At 37.6% G+C, this 12,550-nt stretch overlaps 1 protein-coding gene across 1 annotated transcript in view; it reads right to left on the bottom strand.

The window, feature by feature from the left end:
- Nucleotides 1-12,550, bottom strand: part of CDKAL1 (CDK5 regulatory subunit associated protein 1 like 1) — a 1,058,601-nt gene that overhangs the window by 170,219 nt on the left and 875,832 nt on the right. Inside the window, exon 11 of the mRNA XM_007952396.2 lies at nucleotides 10,923-10,985. Coding sequence (XP_007950587.2) covers nucleotides 10,923-10,985 — 63 coding nt within the window. The remainder of the gene's footprint in view (nucleotides 1-10,922; nucleotides 10,986-12,550) is intronic.

The raw sequence follows: 12,550 nt of genomic DNA, 5'->3' as shown, positions 1-12,550 counted from the left end.
GGGCCGACTCGACGGCAAACAACAACAACAACAACAACTCAACTTGAGAAGGAAGCTTGGTGGCACAATAGTTAAGTGCTCAGCTGCTAACCCAAAGGATGGTGATTCAAACCCACCCAGTGGCTCCATGGGGAGTTCTGGTAGCATAGTGCTTAAGGCATTTGACTGCTAACCAGAAGGCTAGTGGTTCAAACCCACCAGCCACTCATCGGAAGGAAGGCTGGGCAATCTATTTCCATAGAGATGTTGTTGTTATGTGCTGTCAAGTTGGACCCGACTCATAGCGACCCCTCCTTGGGTTTCCGAGGCAGTATCACTACGGAAGATACTGCCTCGGAAACCCAAGGAGGGGTCTCTATGAGTCAGATCCGACTCGACAACAGTGAGTTTTTTCTTTCTTTCGCCAGAGAGACCTGGCGATTTGCTTTGTAAGATGATAGCCAAGAGAAACCCGATGGGGCTGCTCCATTCTGGCAGTGTAGGGTCACGGTGAGCTGGAATCAACTCGATGGCATATAATAACAACACTCAACTTGGATCACAAGCTAATGAGGGTTAAAAGTGAGGAAAATGCTTTAGGATTAAGTAGACACAGATCAGGAAGCAAGAACGTGGTTAGAGATAAACTCTGCCAACTCATAAAACAGCTTAGCTATGTCAGCATGTCTTAGTAACAATTATCTAGTCACCCTGAGAGGGAAGATATTTTAATAAATGAAAGCACAGATTTTACACCAAAAGAGCTCTTTGGCATGCCCTTAATTTTGAGATTGGATTATTCATTTGGCTTTAGAGGGGAGTTAATGAGGGCAATGAAAGGGGTTTAATATTTACTAAAGTACTCATTCCCCTGTGCTTCAAGGTGAAAACTTATGCATGGTTTTAGGGTAAGGACATGTGTCAATATGAAAGTAAGAAAACACAATCAATTGGACATTTATTCAATTGTTTCTGATATTCAGCAATATCCATAAAATGACTTTTTTAGTCTCTGCCAAAGATGGGGAATGGAGTTAAGTGCACAAATGGCTTTGGACAATCTGCTGCAGAGAACTGTTTTAAGCATGACATCAACATGCCAAATCAATAAGTTGTTTCTTTATCTATGTGCGCCATGAAAATCTGGCTAGCCATAGAGTGCCGGATCCATTAAAAACTGAATTTGCTATTTCCAGACAGCAGATAGCTCAAAGCTCAAAGGGGCCAGCAGGCAGGAATCCAACTTCACATCTCCCTTTCTAGAAGAACAACTCCAATCACTCTGTTGCTACATTACATTACTTAAAGCACAGAGGATAATGAAGGCTTGACGATACTGTGGCTGCTTCGGGACAAAGTCAAATGACCCTTATTTTTCAAACATAAAGAGCTGTAAGGAGTGACTTTTGTTATCTTAAATCATAGACAAATCTGATTAATTATCTGGGAAATGTAAATCAATATAAAAAAAATGTATGAAATGAAATTACTCCTTTTGCTTAAGAGGTATGACACATGTACTTACAGAACTTGATATCAGAGAGATGACTAGTCTCTTAAGGAAGAAAGGAGGGTGGTATAAGTCAAGACTTCTAAAGTAGATTTGTGCTGTATGTTTCTGCCCATGGTTGCAAAAACTACTACCTTACATTTTCCATTATATATTTTATTGTGCACTAGCAGATATGAATTCCTAGAAGTGCCTGTAATAACAAAAGTTCTTAAGGTAGTCTTAGAAAATGGGGATTACTGAAATACATGCTAATATTTTTTGTATTTTTAATTCTGCAATTAAAAATGCATTGTGATGATACTTAAAATTATTCTATCCAAATTATGCCTTGAGTAATCTTTCTTTGGCATCCCTGAGTGGTGCAAACTGAAAAGCTGGAAGTTCAAATCTACCCAGAGGGGCCTCAGAAGAAAGGCCTGGGGACTGACTTCTGAAAAACCAGCCACTGACAATGCATGGGGTCACCATGAGTAGTAGATGATTCAATAGCAACTGAAAAGAAAAAAATCTTTATGAGAAAAACATCTTAAAATAACTCTCAAACACTTTATCATTTTTACAGTACCTAAGTATATAAATCGGAAGGATGACTGGACAATCTATTTCCATAGTGATACTGCCTCAGAAACCCAAGGAGGTGTCGTTATGAGTTGGATCCAACTTGACAGCAGTGAGTTTGTTTTTTTTTTTTTTAAGTATATAAATAAATAAGGTGGGAAAATATTGATTCTACTTCCCACAACTTTTATGCTCAAGTAATTTTTTATACCTTACCCAATCACTAACATCACCCTATTTCTCTTTCATTCAAGCACTCTCTACAGTAATCCTTCATTTATTCAACTTTATTAAGAATGAGCTGTTCCTAAGATAGTTTTAAAGATAAATTTATTCTTAAAATACCAATACTTCTAAAAATAAGTTATATATATATATATATATATATATATATACACACACATATACATATAACAACATGTATATATGTGTGTGTGTGTGTATGTATTACATACATAAACTGACTGAATTATGTCCCACAAAATATGTACTATAGATCCTAACCTCTATCGCTGTGGTTACAATCCTATCTGAGAATGGGGTGTCTTTGTTATGTTAATGAGGTAGGATTAGTGTCAGGTATATCTTGAATCAATGTCTTTCTTAAAAAATTTTTATTGTGATTTGGGTGAAAGTTTACAGAGCAAATTCACTTTCCATACAGCAGCTCACATACACTGTGTCTCATGACATTGACTACAATTTCCCACAATGCAACAGCTCCCCTCCCACTAACTCCCCATAGTTACCTCTTCCCTGTGTCCTTCCACCCCATGCATTCCTGCCCCCGAGCTGACTCCCTGTGCATACATAGCCTTTTTATTCTCCTATGACTGATCTCTCCAAGGAGTGTATCTACCTAATGTAAATGTTCAGCTCATATGCTTGTCTTTTGTTTGGCTGGAAGCCAGAGGTGTGGGTTCAATTCCAGACCTGAAAGGCAGCGAGGGGCCATAGTCTCAGGGGTTCCACCAGGCTCTATCAGACCAGCACACCTGGTCTTTTTTTTTTTTTTTTTTTTAATGATTTTAAGTTTTGTTCTACATTGCTTCCCATCTATCCAGGATCTACATAAATTCCCCTTCAAGTGGTTGATAGTGGTAGCCGGGCACCATCTAGTTCTTCCGGTCTGATGTTCATATAGGCTGAGGACTGCGTAGTGTACTAGTCGCTTGGACTAATTGTTTCCACGCATCTTTGTTTTTCTTCATTCTTCTTTGCTCTTGATGAGGAGAGACCCACCATTGCATCTAGATAGCCACTTAAAAGCTTTTATGGTCCTGGTCTTACTCACCAAAGTAGGATGTAGAACAATGTTTTTGTATAGTATGCTATTGAATCAATGTCTTTTGATAAAAGAGATTAAACGAGAGAGCAGAGGAGTGACCGGGTAAGATAAACGACAAGACACATGGGGATCTCCAAGAAACTAAGAGCAGAAGTTGAAGAGACAAGGACCTTCCTCGAAAGCCCACAGAGAGGCTTCCCCCAGGGCCAGCATCCTAAATTTGTACTTCTAGCCTCCTAAACAATGAGAAAATAAATTTGTTTGTTAAAGCCACTCATTTGTAGCATTTCTGTTATAGCAACATAACTAAGATAACTAAGACAACAGCTCTACTATTTCTAAACGAAACATGCTTCTTGATGTAAATTAATCTCAATAATTTATCCTGTGACTACTAAAATGGATTCTAATATTTGGGTATTCAGGTCTAAATTAAATGGTCTCTGGCAGTACACTTTAAGAGTGCCTCTGTTAATGACTTATAGTTTTTATGGCCTTGTTCTTGTTTTCATTTAGCATGCTGTCACTTCTTACTAGAGCTGTGACTTCTTGAAGCAATAATCACTTACTTTTAACTGCTATTAGGGGTGACTGTGGTTTGGGAAACCAGACAGCTACATTTGTTAGGACTGATTTAAAAGAAAGAAAGAAAGAAAGAGTGAACTGTTTGTATATGAGGGGGTGAAGTAAATGAGGTGCGAGAGAGAATTAAACAGTAATTTTGACAGTTCTTGCTTAATACTGGCTAATTTGCAGGTTCTGAGCTGTGTAGAAGATAGCTGAGATTGTTCCATAAAAGACTGGTTGAGTGACACATCAATATTCATTTTCTTTCTCCTCACATGCTATTTTGTCATGGACCTTCATATATTGCTATTTTTTGACACATATGAAATCTGTTTACTGGTCATCTGATATATGTTTACAAATATTGAAAAATAATGAAAATAACAGCTGTTAACACAAGAAAAAGAAAAACTCACTTCCACAACACAGAAGCTTCTTCTCATGTGTATCCACTGATTTATGTCTTTTCAGGTGTGCGCCACTTAATGTCCATTTGGTCATTTGAGTGCATATATGTCTGTGGTTCCATAATATGTGTGTGTGTGTATGTTTAAAAGGAAAAGTAGCTCTCCATTTTTTTTTCACTCCCTAACAGTTTTAAAGACCTCTGAGCCCCCAATATGTACAAGCAGCAGGGGTCTAGGGAACATTCCAATCTTCACAGCATCTCTTCCTATCTTCATTTATTGGCCCAGCAGCCGTGCAACCTTTCACTCTTGACACAGGGCAGCACCGGCCACAGCACCTCTGCTTCTGCCGCAGATGCTGGTGGCCCTTGGGTGCTTGTGGGCTCCTGGCTCTGGGTAGCAGTGCAGTGGCTGCACATGATCAAGAAGCAGCTGCACCAACAGAGCAACAGCAGCTGGGGCTGCCACCACCAGCCATACTCCTGGAACTGGTAAACCAATCTCTGTCCAGTCCTGCCTGTGCCCAGAAATGTGGCTACAGATGCAGGCCCTGCCAGGCCCGGCTGCATACCTGACAAGGCTGGCCTCCTGTATCCAGTGGATACAACTCTTCGGCTTTGTCTGGTTGCTCCCATAAAGTTTTAACATAATAAAGCCTTACAATAATTTAACTATGGATTGTACCTGACTGCCTATATACAATAGTATGGTGTTCGCACAATGTCCAAACTGCATAATGTCCTAGAACATATTGTGGATGTTAAGCAACATATTAAAACAACAACAACAACAAAAAACAACTCACTGCTGTCAAGTCAAATCTGAGTCAAAGTGACCCCTCAATGTAGAAAAAAAATGAATATGTAGGAAAAAATAAAAATAACTATAGTCACTAAAAGAAAATGAGAAGTTCACTTTGTAAAATATAGGAACTATAATAATGATGATCTGTTAGAGAGTCACTTTTTTTTCTCCTTCACTTTCTAAGAAATTTTTTATTTATGTTGGTGGTTCTTAAAGCGTGGTACCTGTACCAACACTTTCAGGATCACTTGATAATTTGTTAGAAATGTAAACTCTCAGATTCCACCACAGATCTGGACAGAAACTCTGAGGATAGCACCCAACAAACTGTTATACAATCCTATAGGTAACCCTGATGCATACTAAAGTCTGGGAACCACTCATGTTGGCTATTGTTTTTTTCTGTAAATGAGAGTCCAAAGAGTAAAGATAAAAAGGCCAGCTTCTAAAGACTCACTTTTAATAGTGGTTGTTGTTGTTGTTGTTGTTATGTGCCATCGAGTCGGATCTGACTCATAGTGACCCCTCCTTGGGTTTCTGAGGCGGTATCACTATGGAAGTAGATTGCCCAACCTTCCTTTCGAGGACTGGCTGGTGGATTTGAACCACCAGCCTTCTGGTTAGCAGTCAAATGCTTTAGGCATTATGCTACCAGAGCTCCTTTTAATAGTGGCATATCTATTAATTCACACAAATTAACTGTGTTTAAGAATTTATTCAACATTCCAGATGTTAAAAAGTCTATATAGATCTAAACTGAATTTTCTAATTCTTTTCTTTGCAACATTTTCATATTTTATACTATCTTTTGACACTGGTAGATTATAAATATTTATTTAGCTAATAAACTTAGATTTTCCCTGAAAACATAATCCTGAAAAAATCTAACTGATAAATAAAAGAAACAGACATCTCTTACATTCATGGCAGTATTTCTTTTGGGCCAAAGACATAATATGTGGCAATTTGCATGGCTTTAATAAAATTGTTTTATAGCCTACCCTAAATTACCTGTGACTTATTCAAAGGAAAAAATTCAACTAAGTTGGCTTTCTGTCACCTAGAAAGCCTCTGACACTCTAAGCTTTCCTGGTAGTTAGAATTGTGTATTTTCAGAAACTACCAGTTATGCTCATTATGTGTTGATTAAAACAACAGAGAAAGGAGTCATATAAAAAATAAAATACAAATCAGAGTACCTACTGCTTCAGATTCCCTTGATCAAAGCACTCTTTTATTAGCATAAATAATTGGGAATGAACTTTGGTCAAGCTTGTTTTTTGCTGTCCACATCCTTATTTTAAAAATTCTTAAAAACATTTTTGAAACATAGACATGGAACTAGTGATAACTCTTCAAAAGCAAATTCTTTCAGTCTCAAGCAACAATTCTTAGAAAGAAAGAAAGAAATAAGGTATTTTCCTTAACTAGCTCCTGTCTGTCATTTTGTCATACTGTTGTGGTTTGTGTGTTGCTATGATGCTGGAAATTATGCCATTGGTATTTCAAATACAAATAGGGTCACCCATGGTGGATAGGTGTCAGAGCTTCCAGACTAAGACTGAGTAGGAAGCAAGGCTTGGTGATCTACTTCTGAAAATCAGCCAGTGAAGGGCAACAGAATACTGTCTGATGCCGTGCTGGAAGATGAGTCTCCTAGGTGGAAGGCAGTCAAAGTACTGAGGCCGCAACAATGGACTGGAGATACTAGTGATCCTGAAGATGGGGAAGGGCTTGGCAGTATTTTGCTCTGTTGTACACAGAGTTGCCTACTGACAGCAACGAAAAACATTTTCCTTAAGACTCATTTTGGGTGCAGATTTTGCTCTAAGTTTTATTTGTGTTTTGCAACAGCATTTATGAGCAAACCAACTGACCATTTACAACCTAAACAATGGCTTCAGGGTATGATTAAGAAATGCACCTGGTCTCACTCAAACAAGTTTGTTTAACCTGGTGACTTTCCTGTGTTGGGGTCAGGCAGGAGCAATCTTGTTTGAGGGAGAAAAGAAGAGTGAAGAGCAACTATAACTGACTCACTGAGAACAAAAGGGTTCTACTAACTAATGTTTGTAATTACAACTGCTTTAACAGTTTCAAGTAGGCTAGGCTATCATTTAAGTGGCCCACTATAATTTGCATGAAACCCCCAGGAAATTCTACCAACTTTAGAATAGGAGTTGCATTTCTGAGTTGACTCAGCATAATGAACCTACTGAAGTGCTGAGTCTTCCTTCTTTGGTACAAACTTACATCAAGGGAAAAATTAATCACTAAAAGGAATTTAGCTAGAGATTTGAAAAAAGACTGTCGCATTATATTTTCTTTTCTTTTCTTTTTCTCTCTTTTTTTATTATGGAAAATTTCAATCATATAAAAAAATATAGAGAATAGAATAGTGAGCCTCCATAAACCCATCAGTTCCAATAATTAGCAACATATTGTAATTTTATTTTACTGTATACCATCCACTCCTCTCCTTAAAACTATTTTTAAAGCAAATATCAAATTGTGGAAATCCTGTATTTTATATAAATTTCCACTATATAAATATATATAGAGAGAGACAGGGGAGCCCTGGTGGTGTAGTGCCTAAGGCATTTGACTGCTAACCAGAAGGCTGGCGGTTCAAACCCACTACCTATTCCTCAGAAGGCAGATTGGGCAATCTACTTCCGTAGAGATACTGCCTTGGAAACCCAAGGAGGGGTCACTATGTATTGAATTAGACTTGACGGCAGTGTGTGTGTGTGTGTGTGTGTGTGTGTATAGAGAGAGAGAAAGAGAGAGAGAGAGATCTTATATATAGAGAAAGAAAGAGACAGAAAGGCAGTCTCTGGGTTGTGCAAACGGTTAATGCGCTCAGGGGCTAATCACAAAAGGATGGAGGTTTGAACCTACTAGAGACATTTCCAAAGAAAAGCCTGGTGACATACTTTCTAAAAAAAATGCAGCCATTGAAAATCCTACGCAGCACGGTTCTACCCCAACACATAAAGGGTTGCCATGAGTCAGAGTCAACTCAATGGCAACTAGTATATGTATTATTACTAGGTGCCATCGGGTCAATTTCTACTCACAGCAATCCTATGTAACAGAGTAGAAGTGCTCTATAGAGTTTTCTAGCTGTACAGTGCCTAAAGTATTTGACTGCTAACCAGAAGGCTGGTGGTTCAAATCACCAGCCACTCCATGGAAGGAAGACAGGGCAATTTACTTCTGTAAAGATTTACCACTTTGGAAACCCAATGGGGATTTTTATTGACTCGATAGCAGTGGATTTGATTTGGTTTGGAATCTTTACAGGAGCAGATTGCCATGTCTTCCTCCCATGGAGACACTTGATAAGTCTGAACCACTAACCTTTTGGTTAGCAAAGGAACACTTAACCATTGTGCCACCAGGACTCCAAATATATATCTGTATCTATGTATGTATATATTTGTATGTGGTTGAAACTATTCTAAACATCTCATGGTCAAAGAAATTTCTGAAATTTCTATTGATCACCCCAGAAATATCATTGAACAGATGTTTAACCAATTTCAACCACATCTTGTAGAATTTTACACTAGAACCTATCTGCCCAAAAGGACTAATTTGTTTGAATATAATTGGGTAATTAAAAAAACAGTGTAACTTGACACACAGTCCTTTTGTTTATGTAAAACAAAAGCAACATTTGAAGAGTGAGAAAATAGTTCCTGTTACTCACTCCTTTGTGGTGCCAGTCTTTGTAGACACTGGAATCAACCAGAGACAAGGTTAAAAGTAACACAGTTAGACTTGCCTGGTTAGAGCCTTAAAAAATGGGTGGACACTACTAAAGCACCAAGAGCTGCCTAGAACGAAACTTTCTCCTTTTCCTTCACAGCACACATACAGAATGAAGAAGATGCCAACAGAACAAACCTTGGGAGGTTCAAAAATCACTCATCAAGTAGTCCAGCTACTTACAATAATTTACTACTGATCTTAAAGCAAACTTCAAAAGGAAAACCATCTAGCATTCATATTCAATTTCTCACTGCCTGATGACTAATTTGTAGAATAATCAAGTCTTCACAAGAGAAGCCAAAATAATTTGAGGTGACTTTGATACACTGCCACAAAGGATATGAAGAGGAAGCCGGTAGAAGCTGCAAATGGCTAAATTCCATTAAGAGTTCTAATAAAAGCATAATGGAATTTCCCTTAACTGTGAATAAAAAAAAAAAAAATGTTAGAAGTGGCTAAAATTTAGACAAGTCAGGAAAAACCTTTGATTTGTCCTAGACATTTTAGTGTAGTTGTTAAATGTGGAATTTATGTTAATTAAAATGGCTTCATCTAAGAAAAAGGCAACATTGCTATGGGAAATTGGGCCAATCTCATTTCTCTTGCTGTAGTTATCAGCCTGTACCTTCCGTCTGCATTGTCAGACACAACAGGCTCTCACAGCCTCTTTCAAACAAGTTGTCATATTCTGCAAAGTGAATGATTTAACTTGAAGAATGTAACTTGAAATGATATAATTTTTAGTAGTGTATATCGCCATGGTCACATGGAGTATAAGCACCTCTCGTTACAAATTTGTGGTGCTTAAGGCAACTGGTCACTATGGAAACACTAGAAGCTAGGCAAATGCTTGTAATTTCTATGAACAACTGGCACAGTACTTTTTTTTCTCCTGAATCCAGACATCTCTGTGTTCTCAACTGAGAAAAGTAAGTTTTCACACTACTTATTTTGGCTACTTAAAAAATCCTCACCACATGTCTCCGTGTAAATTCATAGATAAAGATTTAAGTTTATACTAGCATTTCAATGGTGGAGATTTTTTGTTTGCTTCTGAAATCACCTCAAATTAACAGATTTACTGGAACCTTTTATGGCAGAGAAGTTCTGCAGAAGTTTCATAAATCTTTGAATATACTTTCCCATGAAGATGTGATGTTAAGGATTTTCTTAAAAATGTTTGTTTAATTTTTTTAAGGTCTTTATCTGGTACAAATATACGGTGAAATACTTAAAAATGAAAAGACGTTTGGGAATTCTTCAAAATTGAGAAGGGGTAGAAAGTGTGAGGTATAGATGAAATAGAATTGGCCATGAATTTATGAAGTTGTGGAATGGGTATAAGAGGTTCATTACATATTCGGTCTTTTTTTGCAGCAAACTCTTGGCAACATATATTTCAGATACAAGGTTGTGCACTGATTTTATTAGGGTTTTTATTTTAAAATGTAACTTTCTATCAGGAGCAATGGAGAACCAAGGGTTAGCAGTCAATATTTCAATTATCTTTACCATTCCTATGGAGCTCTGGTGGCATAGTGGTTAAGGCATTTGGCTGTTAACCAAAAGGTCAGCGGTTTGAACCCACCAGGTGCTCCATGGGAAAAAGATTAGGCAATCTGCTTCCATAAAGACTTATTGCCTTGGAAACCCGATGAGGGTCGATGAGTTGGAAATGACTCAATGGCAGTGGATTGGGTTACTATTCCTAGAAGCCAAGTTCATCCACTACAGTGTTTGGGAAAAAAACCAAAAACCAACCAAACAAAAAATACTTTTCACAACCATTGAGATTTCCATGACAATATGTAATTAAATTTTAATATGAATGAGACAGAAATATTTTAGTTCAGAAATACAAATGTCTTTTCTTTAAAAAGGTTAAAGAGTTGAAAATTTAAGTTAGTCAACTGAAATTGAAATATAATTGGCAAGTATATTGCAAAACCACAATATATTGGGAAAAAATAATGCTACACATTCAGAAAGGTTTGTACTACCCAATATACTAATAACATAATCCTCTTACCTTGTGATCATATGGACTGTAAGAATGAAACACCAGAGAAAGATTTTTTGTTCTTTGCTTTTTCTGTGAAGGAGAAAACAAACATATGAGCTGACAGGTGACAAAAATATATAGGTGTGTATTAAAAATATTGCGTATTTGGAGATTTTTTCTTTCTGAAAACTAAGGGGCAACAGTGTCAATCTGGGACACATGGATGCAATTAGTAACCAAAGTCACTTGATGGTTATGTGGGCTGTTCCCACCAGGCAGCCAGGCAAACTTTTCCTGGAATGTTTCACAATTAAGACACTATTACTATTGAAAAAAAAAAAAAAAAAAAAACCTATTAAAAAATGCATAACTCAAGAGACTAAAATAAAGAAAACATTGTGAAAAGAAAAAAAAATAATAATACCCACTTAGGACACTTTCATTATAACACCAAATGCATCCATGTAAACAATATACCTCCTTCAGGTTTCCCGCTTACATCTGGAATGTCTCTGTTTGAGTTTGTAGGGATGAAGACATCTTTGTTTTGTCACTTCTCTAGCTCTATTGCCCAGCATGGTGTGTCACACACAGTAGGCACTCCATAAAAATTTGTTGCATTAATGAATGTACCAAAGTTAGGCATATAACAATTGATGATTAATTAATTATTAATTAATAAAACCCATACATACAGTTATGAAAAGAGATGTCTCTTTTCAACTCTAATGGTATGTTCTTCTCAAGTGGAAAACTTGCAATCAAAACTCAGGCACTACTCAAGTCCCCATCCTACTCCCTGCTCCCCAGTATCTGTGACAAGTGAGGAAGTGTGGAGTTCTATTATTACAACTGACTTTAAGAAGCAGCTTGAACAATGGGTCTCTCCTTGTCCAGAGTAAAGAAGAATGAAGAAAATCAGAGATGCATGGAAACAATTAGTTTAAGTGACTGGTATATCATGCGATCCTCAGCCTATAGGACTATGAGACCAGAAGAACTAGATGGTGCTTGGCTACCACTGTCAACCACTCAGAGGGGGATCTATGTAGGGATCTTGGATAGAGTGGGAGAACAATGTAGAACAAAACTCAAAATCATTTAAAAAAATGCTAGTCTGTTGGAGTCTTTTGGAACCCCTGAGACTATGGCCCCTAGGTGTCCTTCAGGTCTGGAATTTAACCCACTCCTATGGCTTCCAGCCAAACAAAAGACAGGCATATGAGGTGAACATTTACACTAGGTAGACACTCCTTGGAGAGGTCAATCATGGGAGAATAGAAGGGCTGTGTATGCACAGGGAGTCAGCTTGGGCAGCAGGAATGCACGGGAGAGAAGGACACAGGGAAGAGCTAACTATGGGGAATAAGTGGGAGGTTAGCTGTTGCACTGGGGGAAACAGCAGTCTATGTCCTAAGACAAAGTATATGTGAGGTGCTGTATGGAAAGTGAATTTGCTCTGTAGACTTTCACCCAAATCACAATAAAATTAAAAAAAAAAAAAAAAAGTAAAGGAAACAGCTTGGTGCTTATTATCTCATCCACTGTGGTCTGTCCACTTCCCAAGGAGCCATTATGAGCAAATTTATATATGGTTTCAGATATTCTATTCATATATATGTGTATATCTCAGCATATATTTACTTAATTAATTA

This window comes from Orycteropus afer, unplaced genomic scaffold (genome assembly GCF_000298275.1).
Source record: "Orycteropus afer afer isolate SDZICR_OR568_19922 unplaced genomic scaffold, OryAfe1.0 scaffold00012, whole genome shotgun sequence".
Taxonomy (NCBI): domain Eukaryota; kingdom Metazoa; phylum Chordata; class Mammalia; order Tubulidentata; family Orycteropodidae; genus Orycteropus; species Orycteropus afer.
Note: the sequence above shows the minus strand (reverse complement) of the source record. Positions and strands in the feature narration are given on the sequence as shown.